This window comes from Cetorhinus maximus, unplaced genomic scaffold, assembly GCF_964194155.1.
Source record: "Cetorhinus maximus unplaced genomic scaffold, sCetMax3.hap1.1 HAP1_SCAFFOLD_1350, whole genome shotgun sequence".
In the NCBI taxonomy this organism is placed as follows: Eukaryota; Metazoa; Chordata; class Chondrichthyes; order Lamniformes; family Cetorhinidae; genus Cetorhinus; species Cetorhinus maximus.
The window spans coordinates 33,070-60,011 of NW_027597291.1; the positions used below are offsets into that span (position 1 = coordinate 33,070).

Consider the following 26,942-nt stretch of genomic DNA (forward strand, 5'->3'; position numbering starts at 1 on the left):
CGCCTTATCAAGTGCCTTCTGGAAACCTAAGCACAGCACATTCACCAGTTCCCCCTTTATCCACAGCACATGTTACTTCAAAGAACTCCAATAAGTTGGTTCAAAATTATTTCCCCTTCACAAAACTGTGTTGACTCAGAATCACGGAGCAGAAGAGGCCCTTCGGCCCATCGAGTCTGCGCTGACACGTGAGAAACACCTGACCTACCTACCTAATCCCATTGACCAGCACTTGGCCCCATAGCCTTGAATGTTATGACGTGCCAAGTGCTCATCCAGGTACTTTTTTAAGGATGTGAGGCAACCCGCCTCCACCACCCTCCCAGGCCGTGCATTCCAGACCGTCACCACCCTCTGGGTAAAAAGGTTTTTCCTCGCATCCCCCCTAAACCCCCTGCCCCCTCACCTTGAACTTGTGTCCCCTCGTGACTGACCCTTCAACTAAGGGGAACAGCTGCTCCCTATCTACCCTGTCCCTGCCCCTGCCCCTCATAATCTTCTACACCTCGATCAGGTCTCCCCTCAGTTCTCTCTGCCCCAACGAAAACAACCCAAGTCTATCCAACCTCACTTCATAACTTAAATGTTTCATCCTAGGCAACATCCTGGTGAATCTCCACCTCTGCACCCCCTCCAGTGCAATCACATCCTTCCTATAATGTGGCGACCAGAACTGTACACAGTACTCCAGCTGTGGCCTCACTAAGGTTCTATACAACTCCAACATGACCTCCCTACTTTTGTAATCTATGCCTCGATTGATAAAGGCAATTGTCCCATATGCCTTTTTCACCACCCCACTAACATGCCCCTCTGCCTTCAGAGATCTATGGACACACACGCCAAGGTCCCTTTGTTCCTCAGAACTTCCTAGTGTCATGCCATTCATTGAATACTTCCTTGTCAAATTACTCCTTCCAAAGTGTATCACCTCACACTTTTCAGGGTTAAATTCCATCTGCCACTTATCTGCCCATTTGACCATCCCGTCTATATCTTCCTGTAGCCCAAGACACTCAACCTCACTGTTAACCACCCGGTCAATCTTTGTATCGTCCGCAAACTTACTAATCCTACCCCCCACATAGTCATTTATGTCGTTTATATAAATGACGAATAATATGGGACTCAGCACAGATCCCTGTGGTACGCCACTGGACACTGGCTTCCAGTCACTAAAGCATCCTTCTGTCATCACCCTCTGTCTCCTACAACTAAGCCAATTTTGAATCCACCTTATCAAATTACCCTGTATCCCATGTGCATTTGCCTTCTTTATAAGTCTCCCATGTGGGACCTTGTCAAAGGCTTTGCAGAAATCCATATAAACTACATCAACTGCACTACCCTCATCTACACACCTGGTCATCTCCTCAAAAAATTCAATCAAATTTGTTAGGCATGACCTCCCTCTGACAAAGCCATGCTGACTATCCCTGATCAAACCTTGCCTCCAAGTGGAGATAGATTCTCTCCTTCAGAATTTTCTCCAACAGTTTCCCTACCACTGATGTGAGACTCACTGGTCTGTAGTTCCCTGGCTTCTCCCTACAACCCTTCTTAAATAGCAGAACCACATTAGCTGTTCTCCAGTCTTCTGGCACCTCCCCCCCCTGGCCAGAGAGGAATTAAAAATTTGGGTCAGAGCCCCTGCGATCTCCTCCCTTGCCTCCCTCAGCAGTCTGGGACACAAATCACCCAGACCTGGAGATTTGTCCACTTTTAAGCCTGCCTACACCTCCAATACCATGTCACTCCCTATATCAATTTGCTCCAGAACCTCGCAGTCTCTCTCCCTGAGTTCGATACCTTCATCCTCATTCTCTTGGGTGAAGACAGACGTGAAGTATTTATTCAACACTCTAGTGATGTCCTCTGGCTCCACCCATAGATTGCCCCCTTGGTCCCTTATGGGTCCTACTCTTTCCCTGGTTATCCTCTTCCCATTGATATACTTATAGAATATCTTCGGATTTTCCCTACTTTTACCAGCCAGAGCTTTCTCATATCCCCTCTTTGCTCTCCTCATTGCTTTCTTCAGCTCCACCCTGCACTGTCTGTTCTCCACTAATGCCTCTGCTGATTTGCTTCCCTTGTACCTGCTAAAAGCCTCTCTTTTCCTTCTCATCGTAACCTGAATATCTCTGGTCATCCATGGTTCTCTGGGCTTGTTCCTCCTTCCTATCACCCTAGAGGGAACATGTTGAACCTGTACCCTCCCCATTTCCTTTTTGAACACCCCCCACTGTTCCTCTGTAGATTTCCCCACAAGTAACTGTTCCCAGTCTACCTTGGCCAGATCCTGCCTTATTTTACTAAAATCCACTCTGCCTGATTATCTGGAAATATTCCAAGTGCCCTTCTATAACATCTTTAATAATAGCTTCTAACATTTCCCCTATGACAGATGTTAAGCTAACTGGCATGTAGTTTATCTCCCTCTCTTTTTGAATAATGGAGTTACGTTTTCTACTTTCCAATCTCATGGAACCTTCCCCGAATCTTGGGAATTTTGGAAAATTGAAACCAATGCATCAACTATCTCATGATAAAAGCAAAAAAACTGCAGATGCTGGAAATCTAAAACAAAAATACCTGGAAAAACTCAGCAGGTCTGGCAGCATCTGCGGAGAGGGACACAGTTAATGTTTCGAGTCCGTATGACTCTTCAACAGAACTAAAGAAAAATAGAAAAGAGGTGAAATATAAGCTGGTTTAAGGGTGGGGTGGGACAGGTAGAGCTGGATAGAGGGCCAGTGATAGGTGGAGATAACCAAAAGATGTCACAGACAAAAGGACAAAGAGGTGTTGAAGGTGGTGATATTATCTAAGGAATGTGCTCATTAAGGGTAGAAAGCAGGACAAGCAAGGTACAGATAGCCCTAGTGGGGGTGGGGTGGGGGGAAGGAATCAAAATAGGCTAAAAGGTAGAGATAAAACAATGGATGGAAATACATTTAAAAATAATGGAAATAGGTGGGAAAAGAAAAATCTATATGAATTATTGGAAAAAAGAGGGATCGGAAAGGGGGTGGGGATGGAGGAGAGAGTTCATGATCTAAAGTTGTTGAACTCAATATTCAGTCCGGAAGGCTGTAAAGTGCCTAGTCGGAAGATGAGGTGCTGTTCCTCCAGTTTGCGTTGGGCTTCACTGGAACAATGCAGCAGGCCAAGGACGGACATGTGGGCAAGAGAGCAGGGTGGAGTGTTAAAATGGCAAGCGACAGGGAGGTCTGGGTAATGGGTAGCATCAACTATCTCACTAGCTACTCTTTCAGATGTTCGCCCCAGTACACCAGGGAGAACTCTTTCCCCCCACCCTCCCCGACCCCCGCTTTTCCTTCCAATAGTGGGCATGGGGATTTTTTTTTAAACAGGGGGGCCTCGGTTTAACGTCTCAACCCAAAGGCGGCACCTCTGACAGTGTGGCCCTCCCTCAGTACTGGCTGTGCGTCTGGACCTGGATTACAGACTCTAACCTTCGGACTCAAGAGGCCAGAGTGCGTCCCGTGGCTGACTTTCTGTTGGAGTGGTTGTGCGAGTGCCTCTCACACCTTTTCGGAGTGAGATCCACCGCGCAGATCTGCCTTGCTGGACTTGTCCCGACCACTGTGCTTCTCTGTTGGATCCAGTACTTGGAACAGGTGGGGGTTAGGGGTTTTGGTTGGGGGGGGGGGGGATGCTGGGAGATTTAAGACTCCGAGGATGATGATAGAAACAACAGCTTGTGGCTCGAACCTTGTAACGTAGTCTGTGCAATTTGGGTGTTGGGAGAGCGGTCAGGGTGCTGTTTTTTTATTCATTCACGGGATGTGGGCGTCGCTGGCTGGGCCCATCCCTAATTGCCCCCCTTGAGAAGGTGGTGGGTGAGCTGCCTTCTTGAGCCGCTGCAGTCCCTGTGGTGTAGGTACACCCACCGTGCTGTTAGGGAGGGAGTTCCAGGATTTGGACCCAGCGACAGTGAAGGAACGGCCGATATATTTCCCAAGTCAGGATGGTGAGTGGCTTGGAGGGGAACTTCCAGGTAGTGGTGTTCCCCATGTGTCTGCTGCCCTTGTCCTTCTAGGTGGTAGAGGTGGTGGGTTTGGAAGGTGCTGTCTAGGGAGACTTGGTGAGTTGCTGCAGTGCATCTTGTAGATGGTACACACACTGCTGCTACTGTGCTTCGGTGGTGGAGGGAGTGAATGTTTGTGGATGGGGTGCCAATCAAGCGGGGCTGCTTTGTCCTGGGTGGTGTTGAGCTTCTTGAGTGTTGTGGGAGCTGCACTCATCCAGGCAAGTGGGGAGTATCCCATCACACTCCTGACTTGTGCCTTGTAGATGGTGGACAGGCTTTGGGGAGTCAGGAGGTGAGTTACTCATCGCGGGATTCCCAGCTTCTGACTTACTCTTGTAGTCACGGTATTTATATGGCTGGTCCAGTTCAGTTTCTGGTCAATGGTAACCCCCAGGATGTTGATCGTGGGAAATTCAGCGATGGTAACGCCATTGAACGTCAAGGGGAGATGGTTGGATTCTCTCTTGTTGGAGATGGTCATTGCCTGGCGCTTGTGTGGCACGAGTGTCACTTGTCAGCCCAAGCCTGAATGTTGTCCAGGTCAGGTCTTGCTGCATATGCATGTTGCTTCACCCAGTAAGAGAGCTGGACTCAATAAATAAGCAATTGCTATAAAAGTTGAGAAAACCCGGAGTACGGGGAGCACATTCGGGTTCCTGAGGTCTCTCTTTGCTGGGAAATCCATCAAGTTCTGCTTCTCCTGCTGGTTTTGGGTGGGGGGAGAGGCGTCAGTGAAAGATTTTTTTTCAATTAAAATAAATGAATAACTGTAGATTTGATCCTTTTGCTCAATTGAGTGAGAATACCTCACATAATGAACCCGGTGTCTTCAAGTGAGCTGAAGCGGGGGGAGCTGCTACCATCCCCGCTATTAATGAACCCGGGAGAAGCTAAACCGGGTTTAAATAAAAAGCCGAGTGTTGCTTCTGGTCAGGAACCGCGTGTCCAAGCGTTGGCATTCGCTGGGGAGTAGAAAATCGGAGCAAAGCACCAACGTAAGCATTCGGAGCAGGAGTAGGCCATTCGGCCCCTCCAGTCTGCTGTGCCAGCCAATAAGATCATGGCTGGCCTTAACTCCACTTTCCTGTTTGTTCCCCCCGCCCACCCCCCATAACCCTTGACCCCCCCCTCGTCGATCAAAAAATCTGTCTACCTCAGCCTTGAATATATTCGCTGACCCTGCCCCCACTGCTCTCTGGGTGGGGGGGGGGGGGGGAGAGAGAATTCCACAGACTGACGACTCTCTGAGAGAAGAAATCCCTCCCCATCTCCACCTTCAATGGGAGACCCCCCCCCCCCCCGGACATACCTGGCAGTGGCCCCGAAATTCGTACGCGACGTTGTCCAATAATTGTGCGGTAGGCAGAATGTCTTCTTGGACTGCAGTACAAATTGTTGTGAGAGTTTGAAATTTGGCATTCTTGTGTTTGTCCTGATGAGTGCAAGATGAGAAACTCTGGCAAAATGTCTTTGGTTTAGCGTAATTGGAGTTAAGTAGAAAAGTTTAAGTTACACCACATAGACTGCAGCGGTTCAAGAAGGCAGCTCACCACCACCTTCTCAAGGGGCAATTAGGGATGGGCAATAAATGCTGGGCCCGGCCAGTGACACCCACATCCCGTGAATGAATAGAAAAAACATTCTGAGGTGCTAGATCATGAAATCTCTTGCGCCCATTGCTCTAACTTGTGTGTTGAGAAACATCGGGCATGCGTCTGGGCTAGGGAGAGACGGAGACAGAAATTAATTCCAACCACCCGCAGATTTTTCTTTTCTTTATTCTTTCACGGGGATGTGGGCGAGACCAGCGTTTGTTGCCCGTCCCCAATTGCCCCTTGAACTGAGGGTCTCGCTCGGCCATTTCAGGGGGGCAGTTTAAGAGTTGACCACACGGCTGCGGGGTCTGGAGTCACGTGTAGGCCAGACCGGGTAAGGAGGGCAGATTTCCCTCCCTAAAGGGGATTAGTGACCCACATGGGGTTTTTAATGACAATCGATGATGGTCGTCATGGTCACCGTCACTGAGACTCGCTTTATATTCCCAGATTTATTAATCGAACTTAAATTCCCCCAGCGGATGCGGGATGTGTTCTCCGGTGTCCTGGGGCCCAATATTTATTCCTCAACGCCCACATTATCTTGGGTCATTATCACATTGCTGCTTGTGGGATCTTGCTGTGCACAAAATGGCCACCGCGTTTCCCACGTTAACAGCAGGGATTGCAGTTCAATAAGGTCCTTCCATTGGCTGCAAAGCGCTTTGGCGGGGGGGGGGGGGGGGTGCAGCCTGAGGATGTGAAAGGCGCTAGTGAAATGCATGTTCTTTCATTCTATCGTTATGAACCCAAATTCCCCTCGCCTCTGGTGTTGCCCTTCATTAGAGGGGGTGGTGCTCACTGAGGTCTAACCTTCCCTCCCCTGGCTTGGGGCACCGCTCCCGGGAGCAGGTGGGGGGAGCAGTGCTATTGGAAGCTCCCCTCCTCCGCACTGCCCATATTCCTGGTCCTTGTGTGACTCCACATCCCACCCTGGAGGATGGAGCCAAGCCTCGCTATGGTGACCATTTGGGAGATGCTTTATGTCAGTGGATGAGGGAGCCTGGCTCCATCTTCTGACCCGAGGGGCCCCTCTGTTGACCTTTGAACTCTGGCCACCGAGGCCCAATTGCAGGCAATTGGCCCGGAAACACTGCGGAGACCATGTTTTGCTTCACCTGTACAGTTGAACATTCGCCTGGCCGTTTAAAGACAAGTGTATCGCAGCACAGGAGGCCATTCGGCCCATCGTGCCTGTTCCGGCTCTTTGAAAGATCTATACAATTAGCCCCCACTCCCCACCCCCCCGTCCTCTTTACCCCCCCGTATCCCTGCAAATTTTCCCCTTCCAAGTATTTATCCGATTCCCCCCCTTTTGAAAGTTCCTATTGAATCTGCTTCCACCGCCCTTTCAGGCAGCGCCTTCCAGATCACAACAACTCGCTGTGTAAATAAAAAACAAATTCTCCTCATCTCCCCCTCTGGTTCTTTCCCCGATTCTCTTCAATCTGTGTCCCCCTCTGGTTACCGACCCTCCTGCCCAGTGGAAACAGTTTCTCCTTATTTACTCGTCCGAACCCCCTTCCTGATTTTGAACGCCTCGATTCAATCTCCCCCTTAACCTTCTCTGCTCTAAGGAGAACAATCCCAACTTCTCCACATGAACTGAAGTCCCTCATCCCTGGTCCCATTCTGGGTAAGCCTCCCTCCGCACCCTCTCCGAGGCTCTGACATCTTAGCACTGAACAATAAAGGTGACTGGATCGCAGCAGATGGAGAGTAGTTTTTCAATGCTGCTGGGGTCACTGGTGTTTTACATGGGGTAACTTTTCTCGAGGGAGTTGGCAGTGGTGCCTTTTTCTCTCCAGTCACGTTTGTCTTTTTCCAATAAGATCACCTCTCATTCTTCTAAACCTGTCCCAACGTTTCCTCATAAGACAACCCCAGAATCAGCCCAGTCAGCCTTCACCGAACTGCCTCCAATGCAAGTATATTCCTTCTTAAGTAAGGAAACCAAAACTGTACGCAGTACTCCAGGTGCAGTCTCACCAATACCCTGTACAGCTGTAGCGAGAATTCCTGGCTGTTATACTCCTTCCCCCTCGCAATAAACCTTCCATTTACCTTCCCTTCACCTGCATGCTAGCATTTTGTGACTCGTACCAGGACACCCAGATCCCTCTGTACCTCAGGGCTCTGCAATCTCTCTCCATTTAAATAACCTGCCGCTTTTCTATTCCTCCTGCTAAAGTGGACAAGTTCACATCTTCCCCACGTTATACTCCCATCTGCCAAATGTTTGCCCACTCGCTTAACCTCTCTTTATTCCTTTTTCGAGACTCTTTGTATCCTCCTCACAACTTGCTTTCCTACCTACCTTTGTATCGGCAGCAATGTCCGTCTGCTCCGCCACACGGCACGGGTCATCCGTTTGGCACGTTTAACGCAAGTTTCAAATATTTTAGCCGTAGACTCTTCACAGTTAAACCTGGGACCTGACCCCCAGAAGAACCAGAGAGAAAGAAGCTCCCTACATCGGAGTGCGTCGTCAACCCTGGGACCTATCACAACCCTGGCAGTCATTTTGAAGCCACAACTCTGGACTCTTTTTCTTAATATGGGATGTGGGCGTCACTGGCTAGGACAGCACTTATTGCCCACTCCTAATTGTCATTATAAAATTCCCAGGTTTCTAATGGGCAAGCTGACAGGAATAGTGTGCAGACAGAAGAGTTGTTTTTTTAATGTATTACATAATTACAGAGGGCACCAGCCAACCTGAGAGAGAGAGAGAGAGACCTGGGCAGTTTGCCCATGCCCCAAATGACCACTCTTCAAGAATCAAGCTGGATTGGAGTGAACTGGAAAGCTGGGCCAGGCTCAGCGGTGTCACACCCGCGCTCGGTTCTGTCTCTACGCGGGCGAGCATGTTGGCGAGGAGCTGCGAGTCTGGTCGATCCCATCTTCTCACCCTCCTCCGGTCCCTCTCTCAGGCTTGGAGAGATCGATTGGAAGCATGACACAAAAGGCAGAAGCAGATAATGCCACGGGCACGGAGGATTATCGCCCAGGTCATTCAGTCTTTCGAGCATCTGTTGAAGTCCGAGTCGATGGTTCCACAGTGCAGCCTGGAGACGTACCCGCTCACGACACTCACTCCGCTCTTACAGAGAAGATGCTGTACCCCATATTGCCCAGCACTCCGAGGAGCAGAAGCCAGAGCGGGATGAGGACCCAGGAGAGTTTCATCACCGCGTAACGCTCGAGACGGGCGCAGAGCGCCAGGAAGAAGCCCAGCTTGAGCAGCATGGCGCACAGGTACCACACTTTCCGCCGCACGTTGCTGCTGTGCCGGTCATAGCCCGCTTTGCAGCGCCCGACCAGCTTGACCACGAGCATGACCAGCAGCACGGTGTCGAAGATCCAGAGCGGGATGAAGACGAGGAACCAGTTCCAGCCCAGCGTCTCGTCCAGCTTCAGCACCAGGATGATGAGGAAGAGCAGGGTGAACAGCCATGTCAGCAAGACCCGCTGTGCCAGCGACATTTTCATTGGAGACTGGCGCCCGGGACCCGTTCGGACAGCGAGGCGGTCTCTCCCTTCCGCAGTTCCACGGGGGGCTCACACAGTCCTGCGGCCGCCCCAGATTTCCAAAATCCCCGCACCCCCGGCGGCACCTCGTGGTCAGACGGATTGACAGGGCTCTCCCCACCCCCTCCCCCCCCCCCCCCCCCCCACCAACGCCTGGCGACAGCTGATCGGGATGGACAGCTCGCGCCCACCAACCACCAGAAGACAGCGGCGGGCGGGTGGGGGAAGAGGACGTTGGCAGAACTTGCCAGATGAGGGGGCAAAAATCAATTTAAGGCAGCAGCCACGACATGTGGGGCTCGCTGACACCGGGTTTGGGGGGGGACACGGATTGGAGCGAAGATGTCGCCCTATCCGAGCAGAGGGGAGGAAGGTCTGTTTCCCCTTTGCAGGGCCGCACCTCCTGGTACCCAGTGGATCCTGGCACCCAGTGGATCCTGGTACCCAGGGGATCCTGGTACCCAGGGGATCCTGGCACCCAGTGGATTCTGTACCCAGTGGATCCTGTACCCAGGGGATTCTGTACCCCGTGGATCTTGGCACCCAGTGGATCCTGTACCCAGTGGATCCTGTACCCAGGGGATCCTGGCCCCAGTGGGAAGTGAAAATACGTTTTTTTTCCGTCAGGCTGGTGGCTAAAAAAAAACTTTACCCAGTTTATCCTTTAAACAAAAAGAAAATTAGAAAAACAATCCACTACAGGGCCTGTCCTGAACTTTACTTTCGGATTAAGGTCGAGAGGGGGGGAGAGACTAGGCCTTAACCCGGCCCATAGCAACCAGCGGGGGGGCGGGGCCAGCTGACCCGGAAGCGGAACTCCCTGCCCGGGTGACCGTTGAACTGAAAGCGGTATGAAAACACGCTGACCGGCCCAATTTTAATATTTTTGAAGATGGCGATGGGGTTTTTTTTATTTCTGTTGCGTTGGTCGGGTGCTGTTGAGTTCGTCGCGATGGAGGGACGTGGTTGTGGGGCTTTGAGGTGGATTTGTTTACGGGCCGGGCCGGTCTGCGCAGGCGCACGGAACCGCTCCCACCCTCGCGCAGGCGCGCTGACGACTCCCTCCCTTGCGCAGGCGCAATGCTCGCCCCGCCTCCCCTTTCCCCGGCGCATTGGCCGCGCCTCCTCTCGCGCAGGCGCACCTTTCGCCCCGCCCCTCCTCCTCCCCCTGCGCAGGCGCACTGACCACTCCCTGCTCCCCGCGACATCCCCCCCCCCTCCTCGCTCTCTCCCCGGCGGGTGCGCGCGCAGTCGGTCAGGCGGGCGCGGAGCGATGGCGGCGGAAGGTTCTGGAAAGCGGCGGATTAAAGTGACGGTGAAAACCCCCAAAGACCGCGAGGAGTTCGCCGTGGAGGAGGAGGCGTCCGTGCGGGAGGTGAGGGCGCGGGGGCCGCGGCCCCGAGGCTGAGGCCCGGGGAGAGGGAGAGGGAGGGGGCCCGGGGCCCAGGGACAGGGAGAGCGGGGCCCGGGGCCTCCGGGGGGCTCCGGCCTGGGCGGGGGAGCCGCCGCTTCCCTCGGCCCAGGCTGGGCAGCAGCCACTCCCGGGCCCCGCTCTGTCCCAGTGATACCCGCAGAGAGAGAGAGTGTGTGGGTGGGGGGGGGTTAGGCTGCAGGTAGAATAGCCGGAGTGTCCATGGTCCATGGTCCATGGTGCAGCCTGGAGGGAATAGGCTCCATATAGAATCTATAGAGCGTAGGCACCGTATAGAGTCTATAGGGTGTGGGCACCGTTTAGAGTGTAAGCACCATATAGAGTCTATAGAGCATAGAACACTAGAGCGTAGGCACCGTATAGAGTATAGGTACTGTATAGAGTCTGTAGAGCGTAGACACCGTATAGAGTCTATAGAGCGTAGACACCATATAGAATCTATAGAGTCTGGGCACCGGATGGAGTCTGTAGAGCGTAGGCACTGTATCGAGTCTATAAAGTGGGCACCGTATAGAGTGTGAGCACCATATAGAGTCTATAGAGCATAGACACTGTATAGAGCGTAGGCACCATATAGAGTCTAGAGCATAGGCACCGCATTGAGTCTATAGAGCGTGGGCACGGTATAGAGTCTATAGAGTGTGGGCACGGTATAGAGTCTATAGAGCGTGGGCACGGTATAGAGTCTATAGAGCGTGGGCACGGTATAGAGTCTATAGAGCGCGGGCACCGTACGGAGTCTATAGAGCGCGGGCACCGTATAGAGTCTAGAGCGCGGGCACCATATAGAGTCTAGAGCGCGGGCATCATATAGAGTCTATAGAGCGCAGGCACCGTATAGAGTCTATAGAGCGCAGGCACCGTATAGAGTCTATAGAGCGCGGGCACCGTATAGAGTCTAGAGCGCGGGCACCGTATAGAGTCTATAGAGCGCGGGCACCGTATAGAGTCTATAGAGCGTGGGCACCGTATAGAATCTATAGAGCGTGGGCACCGTATGCAGTCTATAGAGCGCGGGCACCGTATGCAGTCTATAGATCGCGGGCACCGTATGGAGTCTATAGATCGCGGGCACCGTATAGAATCTATAGAGCGTGGGCACCGTATGGAGTCTATAGAGCGTGGGCACCGTATGGAGTCTATAGAGCGCGGGCACCGTATGGAGTCTGTAGAGCGCAGGCACCGTATGGAGTCTGTAGAGCGCAGGCACCGTATAGAGTCTGTAGAGCACAGGCACCGTATAGAGTCTGTAGAGTACGGGCACCGTATAGAGTCTATAAAGCGTGGGCACCGTATAGAGTAGTGCATAGGCACTGTGTAGAGTCTGTAGAGCACAGGCACCGTATAGAGCCTGTAGAGCGTGGGCACCGTATAGAGCCTGTAGAGCATGGGCACCGTATAGAGCCTGTAGAGCGTGGGCACCGTATAGAGTCTATAAAGCGTGGGCACCGTATAGAGTCTATAGAGCACAGGCACCGTATGGAGCCTGTAGAGTGTGGGCACCGTATAGAGTAGTGCATAGGCACTGTATAGAGTCTGTAGAGCACAGGCACCGTATAGAGCCTGTAGAGCGTAGGCACCGTATAGAGCCTGTAGAGCGTGGGCACCGTATAGAGCTTGTAGAGCATGGGCACCGTATAGAGTCTATAATGCATGGGCACCGTATAGAATCTATAGTGCATGGACACCGTATAGAACGTAGGCGCTGTATAGAGTCTAGAGCGTAGGCGTCGTATAATGTGTAGGCACCATATAGAGTCCATAGAGTGTAGGCACTGTATAGAGTGTGAGCACTGTATAGAGTCTATAAGCATAGACACCATATAGAATGTGGGCACCATATAGAGCGTAGGCACCATATAGAGACTATTGAATGTAGGCACCGTATAGAGTGTGAGCACCATATAGAGTCTATAGAGCATAGACACAGTATAGAATGTAGGCACCGTATAGAGCGTAGGCACTGTATGGAGTCTATAGAGCGTAGGCGCCATATAATGTGTAGGCACCATATAGAGTCCATAGAGTGTAGGCACTGTATAGAGTGTGAGCACCGTATAGAGTCTATAGAGCATAGACACCATATAGAATGTGGGCACTATATAGAGTGTAGGCACCATATAGAGCACGGGCACTGTATAGAGTCAATAGAACATAGACACCATATATAGTCTAAAGAGATAGGCACTGTATAGAGCCTATAGAATGTGGGCACCATATAGAGCATAGACACCATACAGAGCGTAGGCACCATATAGGCTATAGAACGTAGGCACCATATAGAGTGTGAGCACCATATAGAGTCTATAGAGCGTAGGCACAGTATAGAGTCCATAGAGCGTTGGCACCGTTTAGTGTATATAGAGAGTAGACATTGTATAAAGCGTGGGCACCGTATAGAGTCTATAGAGCGCAGACACCATATAGAATCTATAGAGCGTGGGCACTGCATAGAGTCTATAGAGTATAGGCACTGCATAGAGTCTATAGAGCGCAGGCACCATATGGAGTCTATAGAGCGCAGGCACCATATGGAGTCTATAGAGCGCAGGCACCATATGGAGTCTATAGAGCGCAGGCACCATATGGAGTCTATAGAGCGCAGGCACCATATGGAGTCTATAGAGCACCATATGGAGTCTATAGAGCACCATATGGAGTCTATAGAGCACCATATGGAGTCTATAGAGCACCATATGGAGTCTATAGAGCGCAGGCACCATATGAAGTCTATAGAGCATATACACCATATGGAGTCTATAGAGTGTAGACACCGAATATTGTGTAGGCACTGTATAGTTTAGAGTGCAGGCACTGTATAGAGTCTATATAGAAGGCACCGTATAGAGTCTATAGGGTAGACAACATATAGAGTCTATATGGTAGACACCATATAGAGTCTATAGGGTAGACACTGTATAGAGTGAAGGCACTGTATAGAGTCTATAGAGCATAGACACTGTATAGAGCCTATCGAGTGTAGGCACCGCATTGAGTGTGGGCGCCCTACAGCGCCTCATAAAACACAGGAAAAGGCCCTTCGGCCCATCGAATCTGCGCCAGTCTAACAAGTACCTAACTATTCTAATCCCATTTTCCAGCAATAGGCCCATAGCCTTGTATGCCATGGCATCGCAAGTGCACATCTAAATACTTCTTAAATATTATGAGGGTTTCTGCCTCTACCACCCTTTCAGGCAGTGAGTTCCAGATTCCCACCACCCTCTGGGTGAAAACATTCTTCCCCACATCCCCTCTAAACCTCCTGCTCCTTACCTTAAATCTATGCCCCCTGGTTATTGATCCCTCCACCAAGGGGAAAAGTTCCTTCCTGTCTACCCTATTTATGCCCCTCATAATTTTATACACCTCAATCATGTCCCCCCTCAATCTCCTCTGCTCCAGGGAAAATAACCCCAGTCTATCCAGTCTCTCCTCATTACTAAAACTCCCCAGCTCAGGCAGCATCCTGGTAAATCTCCTCTGCATTCTCTCTAGTGCAATCACATCCTTCCTATAATGCGGATTCCAGAACTGCACTCAATACTCTAGCTGTGGCCTAACCAGTGTTTTATACAGTTCCAGCATAACCTCCCTGCTCTTACATTCTATGCCTCAGCTAATAAAGGCAAGTATCCCACATGCCTTCTTAACCACCTTGTCTACCTGTCCCGCTACCTTAAGGGACCGGTGGACATGCACACCAAGGCCCCTCTCATCCTTGGTACTTCCCAGGGTCCTACCATTCATCGTGTATTCCCGTGCCTTATTTGTCCTGTAGAGTGTGGGCCATGTAGAGCCTCTAAGAGTGTAATAGATTGGATATAGCAGTAGGCCATTCGGCCCCTCGAGCTTGCTCCATTCTATTAGATCGTGGCTGATCTGATTGTGGCCTTAACTCCACTTTCCTGCCTGTCCCCCTCATAACCCTCGTCGATCAGAAATCTGTCTGACTCAGTTTTGAATATATTCGGTGACCCGGCCCCCACTGCTCTCTGGGGGAGAGAATTCCACAGACTAATGACCCCTTGAGAGTAGAAATTTCTCTTCCTCTCCATCTTAAATGGGAGACCCCTTATTATTAAACTGTGCCCCCTCGCCCTAGACTCCCCCACGAAGGGAAAAATGCCCCCCAGCATTTGCCCTCAGCCCCCTCAGAATCTTATGTTTCAATAAGATCACCTCTCATTCTTCTAAACTCCAATGGGCACAGGCCCAACCTGCTCAAGCTTTCCTCATAAAAGAAACCCCTTATTCCCAGGAATGAGTCGAGTGAACCTTCTCTGAATTGATTCTAATGCAGTTACGTCTTTATTCAAATAAGGAGACCAAAACTGTAAACAATACTCTAGATGTAGCCTCACCAGCACCCTGAACAGCTGCAGTAAAACTTCCCTACTTTTATACTCCATTCTCCCTGCAATAAACGCTAATATTCCATTCACCTCCCTAATCACTTGCTGCATCTGCATACTAACTTCCCCTGATTCATGTCCCAGGACACCCAGATCCCTCTGCACCTCAGAGTTCTGCAATCTCTCTCCATTTAAATAATCTGCTGCTTTTCTATTCTTCCTGCCAAAGTGGACAAGCTCACATCTTCCCATCCTTGTACTCCCATCTGCCAAATGTTTGCCCACTCGCTTAACCTACCTATATTTCTTTGTAGACTCTTTATGTCCTCTTCGCAACTTACTCTCTGACCTATCTTTGTGCCATCAGCAAATTTATTTTTTCGTTTATGGGATGCGGGCATCGCTAGATAGGCCATCATTTATTGCCGATCCCTAATTGCCCTTGAGAGCTGAGTGGCTTGCTAGGCAATTTCAGAAGAGTCGACCACATGGCTGTGGGTCTGGAGTCACATCTAGGCCAGAGCGGGTAAGGATGGCAGATTTCCCTCCCTAAAGGGGATTAGTGAACCTGATGGGTTGCTACGGCAATTAACGGTGGTCATCATCAGACTTTTAATTCCAGATTTTTGTTATTGAATTCAAATTTCTTCATTTGCTGTGGTGGGATTTGAGCATCACCCTGAGTATCTGGAGTTCTAGTCCAGTGACAGTACCACTATGGCACCACCTCCCCTGCTACACATGTATATAACATATATACAGTTGCATCATATGGAATCTATGGAGTGTAATAGGTGGGCTATTTTATCTGTGTGTTATGCCAGAATTATGGCTTTTAATATATTGGAATGTGATATTTGGTACATGTCAAATATGGAAGATTGCAGCGATGAGGAAAGATTGGATAAGCTGGGGACGTTCTCCTGGGAACAGAGGAGGCTGAGGCGAGATTTCATTGAGATGTACGAAATTGTGAGGGGCCTGGATAGAGTGGATGGGAATAGCCTATTTACTTTAGCAGAGAGGTCAGTGACGAGGGGGCATAAACGTAAAGCGATTGCTAGAAAGATTAGAGTGGGGATGAGAAATATTTTCACCCAGAGGGTTGTGGGAGCCTGGAACTCTCAGTCTGAAAGGGTAGTAGTAGAGGCAGAAACCCTCAGCTCATTTAAAAGGTGCCTGGATATGCACCTCAAGTGCCGTAACCGACAGGGCTACAGTGCAAATGCTGGAGGGTGAGACTAAACTGGGCAGCTCATTTTTCAACCAGCACAGACACGATGGGCCAAGTGTCCTCGTTCTGTGCCGTAAATTCTCTGATTCTATATGGGTATCGACTATGGTATGTGATGCATCATATAGAATATGTGGACCATAACGTATGGAATATGTTATATACATGTAACATGTGTATGGTTACAATACAGGAGGAGGCCATTTGGCCCCATTATGTTTGTGCTGGCTGTCTATAAGAGCAACTTGGCAGCCTTTTCCCTGAACCCCTGCAAAAACATCTGTCTTCAGATAATGTTCCAATCCCCCCCCTGAAGGCCTCGATTGAATGTGCCTCCACCACACTCTCAGGCAGCGTGTTCCAAACCCTAACCACAGGAGAGAGTGCAGAAAGATCCTCGAGAACGGTTCCATGAATGAGGAACTTCAGTTCCATAGATTGGGGAAGTTGGGACTGTTTTCCTTGGAGAAGAGAAGGCTGAGAGGAAATTTGGTAGAGATGCTCAAAATCACGAGGGGCCTGGTCAGAGTCGATAGGGAGAAACACTGTTCCCACTGACAGAAGGGTCTAGAACGAGAGGGACACAGATTGGTTATAATTGGTGAAAGAGCCTAAGGCAGTATAAGGAAAACCCTTTTGGTGTGGCTAGTCATTAGGACCTGGAAAGCAGTGTGAAAGGTTAGTGGAGGTGGATTCAGTTGTGTCCTTCAAAAGAGAATTGGATAGGCACCCAAAGGGGGAATAATGGCAGATTGTACTAGGGGAAAACGGATTGTACAGGCAGGCAGTGGGCTAGGGGGAAACAGCAGATTGCACAGGCAGACAGTGAGCTAGGGGGAAATGGCGGGTTGTACAGGCAGACAGCCGACTGGAGGAAAACAGCAGATTGTACAGGCAGACTGTGGGCTAGGGGAAAACGGCAGATTGTACAGGCAGACACCAGGCTAGGTGAAAATGGCAGGTTGTACAGGCAGACAGCCGACTGGGGGAAAACAGCAAATTCTACAGGCAGACTGTGGGTTGGAGAAAATGGCAGATTGTACAGGCAGACAGTGCACTGTGGGAAACTGGCTATACAGGCAGTCAGCAGGCCAGGGGAAAACGACAGATTGTACAGGCAGACAGCAGGTTGGGGGAAACGGATTGTATAGGCAGTCAGCGGACTAGGGGGAAAGTGGCACATTATACAGGCGGACGTGGACTCGATGGGCTGAATGGCCTCTTACTGTGTTGGAACCATTCTCTGATGCTACTCGCTGATTTTAAAAAAGTTTCTCCTCATATCTCCATTGCTTCTTTTACCTTTCACCTTAAATCTGTACCTTCTGGCTCTCGATCCTTCCACCAATGGGAATAGTTTCTCCCTCTCAACTTTGCCCAGACCCCTCGTGATTTTGAACATCTCCATCAAATCTCCTCTTAACCTTCCCTTCTCCAAGGAAAACAGTCCCAACTTCTCCAGTCTATACATGTAACTGAAGCTCCTTGAATCCCTGGAACCATTCTCATGAATATAGTGTGTATTGTGCATGTGTGTGTTGTAGGTATATATACATAATATATTATATATAGTGTAATATATGGGATACAGTTATATTTATAAGCATGATAATTTTATATAAGATGGGATGTAATAATATATATGGAGAATGATATATTTGGGAAATGTGGATGATATGTGGCCTATTGCATATTTGGGAGGTTGAATATGATGGGTATAATATTTGGAGCACAGTGAGTAATAAATCTTTTCAGTATAATGTTGGATTTATATTGTGGGTATCAGATCTAGGGTATAATAAGAGAAATGAGGTTATTTGCTCTGGTAGGAAGAATAGAAACATGTTTTTGGAATGGTGAGATTATCAAATGTTGGTGCACAGAGGGATTTGAGAGACTGGGAAATGCTGACATTCAGGGATTTGGCTGCCCTTGTACACTGGTCATGGACAGTTAACGTGTGGTTCACAGGGGAGTTGAATTATAAGGGTCAGGAAAAACTTGTGCAGTTGCAGGTTTATGTATAAGGAAAGGATTGATAGGCTGGGGCTCTTCTCTCTATTAAAGAAGGAAAGCTGAGTGGGTGATCTAATCGAGTTCCTTTAAAATGATGAAAGGTTTTGATTGAGTGGACACAGAGAAAATGTTTCCTCTTGTGGGGGGGCCATTAATATAAGACAGTCACCAAGAAACCCAATGGGGAATTCAGGAGAAATGTCTTTACCCAGAGAGTGGGGAGAATGTGGGACTCGCTCCCACGGGGAGTGGTCGAGGTGATTCGCAGAGATGGATTGAAGGGGGGGAAGCTGGATAAACACATGATGGAGAGAGGAATAGAAGGATATGTTGATGGGGGGTGAGATGAAGAGAGGGTGGGAGGAGGCTCCTGTGGGACAGAAACATCAGCATGGAGCAGAGAGTCCGAATGGCCTGTTTCTGCTGTATATCCTCTATAATCTATGCAACCTATATAGCCTTGGTTGGGCCACACCTGGAGTATTATACACAGTTTTGGTCTTCTCACCTAAGGAAGGATATATCAGCCTTCGAGGAGGTGCAGCGAAGGTTCACTAAATTAATTGTTTAGATGAGGGGATTGTCCTATGAGGATAGATTGAAGAGACTGGGCCTGGGGAATGAGAGATGATCTCTTTGAAACATGTAACATTGAGGGGGCTTGACGTGGTTGACAGTGAGAGGCCGCTCTCCCGTGGGGAAATCTAGAACTAGGGCTCTCGGGATAAGGGGTCAGCTATTTAGGACCGAGATGGGAAATTTATTCACAGGGGGTTGTGAACCTTCAGGATTCTTTACCCCAGAGGCTTGTGGAAGTTTAGTCGTTGAGCAGATTCAGTGAGATAGAATTCAGAAATCGACCTAAGGAAATCTGGGGATAGAACAGGGAAGGTAGAAGATGAGCCATGATTGTATTGAATAGCGCAGAGCATGCTCGAGGGGCTGAATGACCCCCTTCTATTTCTTGTGTTCTTCCAAGCGGTGTGTCTGGTGGAGACCATAAGACAGTGAAAGAAAAAGAGGAAAGCAAAATGAGATTAGAGCAGATGGAGTATAATGTGGGGAAGATGTGAGCTTGTCCACTTTGGCAGGAAGAATAGAAAAGCAGCAGATTATTTAAATGGAGAGAGATTGCAGAACTCTGAGGTGCAGAGGGATCTGGGTGTCCTGGTGCATGAATCAGGGAAAGTTAGTATACAGATGCAGCAAGTGATTAGGGAGGTGAATGGAATATTAGCGTTTATTGCAGGGAGAATGGAGTATAAAAGTAGGGAAGTTTTACTGCAGTTGTAAAGGGTCTCCGTTAGACCGCACCCAACCTACTGTGTACAGTTTTGGTCTCCTTATTTAAAAAAAGATATAATTGTGTTAGAAGCAGTTCAGAGAAGGTTCACTGGACTCATTCCTGGGATGAAGGGGTTATCCTATGAGGAAAGGTTGGGCCTGTACCCATCGGAGTTTAGAACAATGAGAGGTGACCTTATTGAAACATATAAGATCCTGAGGGGGGCTTGACTGAATGGATACCGGGAGGATGTTTCCTCTTGTGGGAGAGACTAGAACTAGGGAACATGGTTTAAAAATAAGGGGTCTCCCAGAGACAGAGATGAGGAATTTCTCCTCTCAGAGAGTCGTCAGTCTGTGGAATTCTCTCCCTCAGAAAACAGTGGAGGCCGGGTCACTGAATATATTCAAGGCTGTTTTTTTTGGATGATTTTTGATCTATATGGGGGGCAGACAGGAAAGTGGAGTTAAGGCCACAATCAGATCAGCCATGATCTTATAGAAAGGAGCAGGCTCGAAGGGCCGAATGGCCTACCCTCCTACTCTTAAGTCCTATGTTCCTATGATTTGTATGATACTGTGATACTGTAGAGCTAGCACAAGACAATGAGCCGCATGGCTTCAACCTGTACAGCAGCTTCTATGAAGAATGTTACGTTGGGCTGGTTGACGGGAGACTTCACTGACAGGCATCAACAATTGGTGACGTGAACCTGCAGGACGAAAGAATTGGGCCTCTCAATGAATTGTGACTTTTCACTTGGGTTTAATGGCGTTGATTCTGAACAAAAGGGAGGCGATCGAGCCCCTTTTGGGGATAGATGAATGAAGGGCACCCTATCTGCAGGATAGAGCTGTTCACTTTGGTAAGGAGTGGTGTGTGCTGTCAGCCAGCATTCTCTGCAACGAGGGCTGTGGGGCTAGAGCAGGCAGGTTGCATTGGGCTCGCAGATCAGCTGTGATCATGTAGAAAGGTGGAGCAGGCTCAATGGGCCTTACTTTCTTACCCCTATTTCTTCATTTCAGCTTCACCCCCAACTCTTTGAGCTATGAACTGACTCTAGTGACATGGGTTTCCTTTGGACATGTAGATTTTGAATATCAGTGTCTGGGGCTCTGAGCTACTGTATAAGCTCCCAATCCATAGGATGCTAATTATTCATTGCCTGGAGCCTCATCCATCAATATACTCATTCATCTGCTTTTGGTCATCAGCGATGCTTCATTTTGCACCCATTTCCCGGCTCGGACCACCACTCACTCCCCCACCCTTTCTCTCCTGCCACCTTTGTGCCTGTTCCATCATTCTGTCAGATTCCCAGCCTTTGCTCCTTCCCCCTCTTACCCTTGCCCAATGCACCCTGTTACCCTTGGCCTCGGAATTACAAATGATCCAGATCCGGTTTCCCGCTGCCCTTTGTGTGGGGAAGGTGCTTCTTGCTGGCGCTCATTTTAGCGCATCGCCCTGGTTCACATCTCACTGCTGCACACGGGTAAGGAGAAACAACTTCACTCCTCTGCCTCACACGGCTTCCACTCTAGCTGACTCCGCCACCAGTGCTGCACCCTGCTGTTCAGCTCGAACCTTCGGACAGAGCCTACCGTTTTTTTTAGACAGTGCTGGGTGTTTCTCCATAGTAGAAATATCTCACGTGCCCTCGACTGTACTCACTGAAATCTCAGGGCTGTCTGATCCGATTGCAGTGGTGGAATGATGGTGTGTACTTGCTGCTGTGAGTCTGTAAGTACAGTGGTGTGTTATAAGGGATGCGTGTGAATGCCGCTGTGTGCAAAGCCCTCAGAATGACTCTGTTTTGGGGTGACTGAAATCTGTTCCAGGCTCACTGGGAGTTCCCACCTAGTCTGGAAGCATCTACTGCAACCAAAATGGTCCCTTTGTCCCGAGAAATTATAACTCGTTTTTTTTTTAAGAAGGAGCAAGGTGTTGTGGCACAGAGGCTGGGCAGTGATGGTTATAACATCAGTGGGTAACACACTGTCACCTGGCAATCCCGAGCTGCCAGGTTCAAGCCCCCACTACAGGGCTGGAGTACAGAAGCCCCAGCACCAGCACTGAGGGAGTCGGAGCTGCCGTCTTCAGATGAGATGTTAAACTGAGGCCCCATCTGCCTTCTCGGGTGGAATTACAAGATCCCATGGAGGGGAGGAGCTCTCCTCAATGTCCTGATCAATGTTTAACCCTCAGCCAACATCATAAACGGGTGATCTGGGTCATTATCACATGGCTGTATGTGAGATCTTGCTGTGCGCAGATTGGCTGCTATGTTTCTGAAGTGTAATCACTTGTAGTGATTGGCTGTGAAGCGCTGAGATGTCCAGTGGTTATGAAAGGCGCAATAGAAATGAAAATCTTTCTTTAATGAATTGTGTGGATGCGTATCGGAAATGCTCAGTCCTGTTCCAATCATTCATTCCCAGATCCCTCACGTTGCTGTGGAGTTCTGCTTCAGGATTCATCCACTGCTGATAAAATAACCTGAACACTCCTCAGTGCAAACCAACAGGTCAGGGACACAAGACGAGTGTCTGGGGGCTCAGGCCCAAACACCTTGGAGTTATAGGTTAGATACCAGAGCAGTGGCTCTGATTTTACACAGGTTACAAACTGATGATTCTCCAGTTTGAGACGATTCATCCCAAACCCCTCAAATTGATTCTGGTCTGTAACTCACTCCCGGGTGTCGGTTATTCTATATATAAACCACCCGAACCCCTCGATTAGATTCCAGTCTGTAACTGACTCACGGGTATCTGTTATTCTATATATAAAAACACCCCCCCCCCCACCCCCCCGCCCGAACCGGGCGATTAGATTCCAGTCTGTAACCCACTCCCAGGTTTCTGTTATTCTATATATAAACCACCCGAACCCCTCGATTAGATTCCAGTCTGTAACTCACTCCTGGGTATCTGTTATTCTATATATAAACCCCCCCGAACCCCTCGATTAGATTCCAGCTTGTAACTCACTCCCAGGTATCTGTTATTCTATATATAAACCATCCCGAACCCCTCGATTAGATTCCAGCCTGTAACTCACTCCCGGGTATCTGTTATTCTATATATAAACCCCCCCGAACCCCTCGATTAGATTCCAGTCTGTAACTCACTCCCGGGTATCTGTTATTCTATATATAAACCATCCCGAACCCCTCGATTAGATTCCAGCCTGTAACTCACTCCCGGGTATCTGTTATTCTATATAAAAACCACCCGAACCCCTCGATTAGATTCCAGTCTGTAACTCACTCCCGGGTATCTGTTATTCTATATAAAAACCACCCCGAACCCCTCGATTAGATTCCAGTCTGTAACTCACTCCCGGGTATCTGTTATTCTATATAAAAACCACCCCGAATCCCTCGATTAGATTCCAGCCTGTAACTAATTTCATTGAGTTAATTGCTGGGGCAGGATTCGAGATGCTGCTCTGAGCCTCATCCCTCCCTGGCACTTTGTGTCGTTAAGATCAGTTGGACCTCCCACCCAGTCTAAACCTAGTGATTTCGGCTGGACAGTGAATGTGAATTTTGTTTGAGAACAATTTGGGTTGTTTATCGATGACCCTTGTAATCGATTAGTCTTTTCATTGGTTGAGATCGTGCATGGGCAAGTTGCAAGTGGTGTGAGGGCTGGATGGCTTTTATATGTGTACATAAATGTTCCAGGCTAGATAGGTTCAGATAAGTCGTGAGTCAATAGGTATAGTGGGAGCTGCAGGCTGGAGTACAGCTGCATGGGAGGGTGGATGATTCTCCTGATCAGATTAAAGCTGCAGTCATAGACAGTGAAAGATAAACACCCATCATCTTTGCAACTACAAAGGTTGCATTGTGGCACAGGATTTTCTGTGATTGGATGTTAATCTGAGTGGACACTGAGACGAAAGATTGAACAGGCTGGGTCTTTGACATTGGCACTAACACCAGCTCGGACTTGTTTTCTGTGCTGTTGCCACACTCTAACATTGAGCTCAGATGTCACTGTGGATTCCGTATCGTTGGCTGGGTGGAAAGGGTTTATTTTGTGCAGTTGTGTTATAGAAACAATCCCAGATTCTGTCCTTTCAGCTTTGGCGAAAGTATATTGAAAGAGTTGGCGCAAGGTTGAGATTTTCGTGAGTGTAGGTTTGTGGTGATGGTGGAAGCAGCACTTAACCCAAGGGTGAATGAAAAGCACCATCCTCGATACTGTGTGTTTGTCCTTTGTACTATTTGTAAACTCCCCATGGTGGTCAAATGGTAAATAGAGGTTTTTAGATACAAGATGACTGATTTGGGAGGTTTTGGAAATTTGTTCACAGAGCCTCCTAGTGCTCAGAGTCTCACTGTGACGATTGACATAAAACGAAATGGGGGAAAACTGTTGACATAGCATTTCAGTATGGATAAAGTTGGCCCTGTAATAAGTGGATGTTTCTGGACAGGGTAGGTGGTGTGTCTGTACCTGAGCCAGGTTTTATCAAACATTGGTACAAATGCGCCAAATATACGAGGAAGAACCCCCACAAATCAACATAGTTTAACATATATTTGTGTGGCGCTCTTCCCCCTGCACTGCTCCTGCTCAGTCTCCCCTGTGCGCCACTCCCGCTTGGTTCCCCCCCACCTTCCCCATGTGCGCCGCTCCCGTTCGGTTACCCCACCCCCCTGCACATTGCTCAGTTCCCCCCCACCCCACACACACACACACACACACGCACTGCTCCCATTGCTCTGGACCTTCCAGTTCTGTAAAGATGTGCCGTGCTGATTCTCCACCTGTGACTCTGCCCTGAGGACCCAGTTTTAGTTTTGAGACACAGTGGTGTCTGGTCAGCTGCCCGCTGCATTTACCCGTATTAACATTGCAATCATGTGTGACGTGTACCTCCAGGAACAGAGGGAGTTCCGCGTGCACGAATCTTTGAAGGGTGCAGCGCAAGTTAAGGAAAACTTGCGATCGTTGGCAGAGGCATGGAGCACAAAGACAAGGGAGTAAAGTATTAACTCTCTATCAACCCCTGGTTAGCCCCCAGCTGGAGTATTGAGTCCGATTCCGGGCCCCATACTTTAGGAAGGGTGTCAAGAGAAAAAAATGTGCAGGGCTAAAGGGGAAAGAGCAGAGGGGGGGAGTGTGGGAATAATGGTTCTTTCAAAAAGCTGGCACAGGCTGTGCTGTCTAATATTAAACCCTTTACCTCAAATATCAAGCTCGGGTGTATAGAAATAATGCAGCTATCCACATACCGGCTTCCGATTGCACAAACTGAGTGCTTCCACAAAGCTCTGTGCTTTCCTTCTGTGTGTTTGGCGATGTTGATAAATCAGCAGATTGTGCATGTTGGGATAAGAGTCAGCAGCATCAGTGAATAGCTTCAAATATTGGTGCAATTCGGAGCATGCCGGTCAGTCACTATGTGTACGCACTCTCTCTGAGCTTGCCCCCTCCACCCCAGTCCCATTCGACCCATCACTGCTGTGTCCTCTCACGAGAGCCGCCCCCATGTCCCCTCTGCATCCTGTCTTTCCTTAAACAAATTCCACTTCAGTTTTTATTTGCTTCCCCTTCAAAAGCGATTGTGAACTCTGTTTCCCTCATGCTGCCCCTTCCTACCGAGAAAACCGGGCTTTTCTCTTCCTTGGTGCTGATTTTAAATTGATTCCTACTCAATATGCCCTGATTTTAATTATCAAAATCCACTGTAACTTTGAACATCTATCACTGGGGCTCTGCCTGGTGAAGTGTCCCAGAGTGTCCCCAGTCGATACCCTGTTATTTTAAACAAATCTCAGCCTTGTTCACAGTCATCAATTCCTTCCTAAAGTCACGAGCCCGCAACGAGGAACGGGGGGCTCACTTACAAAGGTGGCATCTCCGGTGACTGCTGGAATTTCTCGTTTTTGCCGCCTTAACAGTTGTAATGCTGTGTGCTAACTGTGCTTGTGTTTGAGCTGTGTGGTATGATCGCAGCCACAACATTCCCTTCCACATTCAGCCTGAGCGCTGCAGAAATGCTGCATGAATGGATGTGACAAGACTGGCAGCATCAGTGAGGCTCACAGAGTTTACGTTTTGTCCTTTTGTGGCCGATTGGTGTTTTCTCACTCACTCTGCTGGCTTGCACTCTCGAGTGAATCCATGGTGTCAGCAGTTTGGTGCTGATGTGTTCGCTGATCAGTCAGGAAACAAAGGTGGAAGTTGTGAGCAATTGACCAACAGCGCTGTCTGAGCACAGCCGCTGGTGCTGCACGGGATGTACCAACATGACGTGTCAACTTTGGCTCAACTTTGACTCCCTTGCTTCTTAAGTCAGAAGGATGTGGGTGTTGGTCCACATAGCAGAGACTTAATCTGGACCTACACTCTGAGTGCCGGGGGTGTGCCGCGCTGTTGGAGGGCCGGTGCCAGGTGGGAGTGCCACGCTGTTGGAGGACTGGTGCTGGGGGTAGCGCCGCACTGTGGGAGGGCCGGTGCCGGGTGGGGGTGCTGCGCTGTTGGAGGGCTGGTGCTGGGGGTAGTGCCGCACTATCGGAGGGCCGGTGCTGGGGGTAGCGCCGCACTGTCGGAGGGCCGGTGCTGGGGGTAGCGCCGCACTGTCGGAGGGCCGGTGCTGGGGGTAGCGCCGCACTGTTGGAGAGCCAGTGCCGGGTGGGAGTGCCGCGCTGTCGGAGGGCCGGTGCTGGGGGTAGCGCCGCACTGTTGGAGAGCCGGTGCTGGGGGTAGCGCCGCACTGTCGGAGGGCCGGTGCTGGGGGTAGCGCCGCACTGTTGGAGAGCCGGTGCCGGGTGGGAGTGCCGCGCTGTCGGAGGGCCGGTGCTGGGGGTAGCGCTGCACTGTTGGAGAGCCGGTGCTGGGGGTAGCGCCGCACTGTCGGAGAGCCGGTGCCGGGTCGGGGTGCTGCGCTGTTGGATAGCTGGTGCTGGGTGGGGGTGCCACGCTGTTGGAGGGCCGGTGCCGGGTGGGGGTGCCGCGCTGTTGGAGGGCCAGTGCCTGGTAGGGGTGGGGGTGCCGCACTGTGGGAGGGCCGGTGCCGGGTGGGGGTGGGGGGCGCAGCAGGACAGTTTCTACTCCTTGTGTGACCCGTACAACCTTCAGACTGTCCAGACTGTCTTCGCTTGCACGTGGTTATTCAGCTTACAGCCCGTAGTTCCAGCTGAGCTCTTGGGATTCAGTCCCAGGGGCTCTCTGTTGCACCTGGGTTTTGGTTTTCCACGCTCTTGGCGAACGGTTCCTCAACTCCAGCTCCTGCCTGAGCGGCCCCCCCACCCCCCGCCGCACCCGCTGGCAGAGAGCGGAGGTCACTGCACAGCAAACAAGTCCTTGCCTTGGCCATGTTTATCTTTGAAAGCTGGAGCTGACTGGTGATTTTGGGAACTGTCTCTGTGGTGAGAGTTTCAAATTCGTGTTAGGCAGCCGGGTGGTGGGTTTGCCTTCT

General features: G+C 49.9%; 2 protein-coding genes across 2 annotated transcripts in view; one reads left to right on the forward strand and one right to left on the reverse strand.

The window, feature by feature from the left end:
• Positions 1-8,313: 8,313 nt before the first annotated feature.
• LOC144676091 (transmembrane protein 60-like) lies at positions 8,314-10,177 on the reverse strand. Its single transcript, XM_078536605.1, has one exon. It carries the CDS (start codon positions 9,142-9,144, stop codon positions 8,746-8,748), a length of 399 nt encoding a protein of 132 aa, XP_078392731.1. The 5' UTR covers positions 9,145-10,177; the 3' UTR covers positions 8,314-8,745.
• Positions 10,178-10,417: 240 nt separating this feature from the next.
• The window catches only part of LOC144676090 (ubiquilin-4-like), a gene marked incomplete at its 3' end in the record, with an annotated part of 43,010 nt that continues 26,485 nt past the window's right edge, over positions 10,418-26,942 (forward strand). The window contains exon 1 of the mRNA XM_078536604.1: positions 10,418-10,558. Coding sequence (XP_078392730.1) covers positions 10,457-10,558 — 102 coding nt within the window. The remainder of the gene's footprint in view (positions 10,559-26,942) is intronic.

Bases quoted from the DNA above. Each gene is read 5' to 3' on its own strand.
- LOC144676091 (XM_078536605.1), bottom strand. From the start codon at position 9,144: ATGAAAATGTCGCTGGCACAGCGGGTCTTGCTGACATGGCTGTTCACC.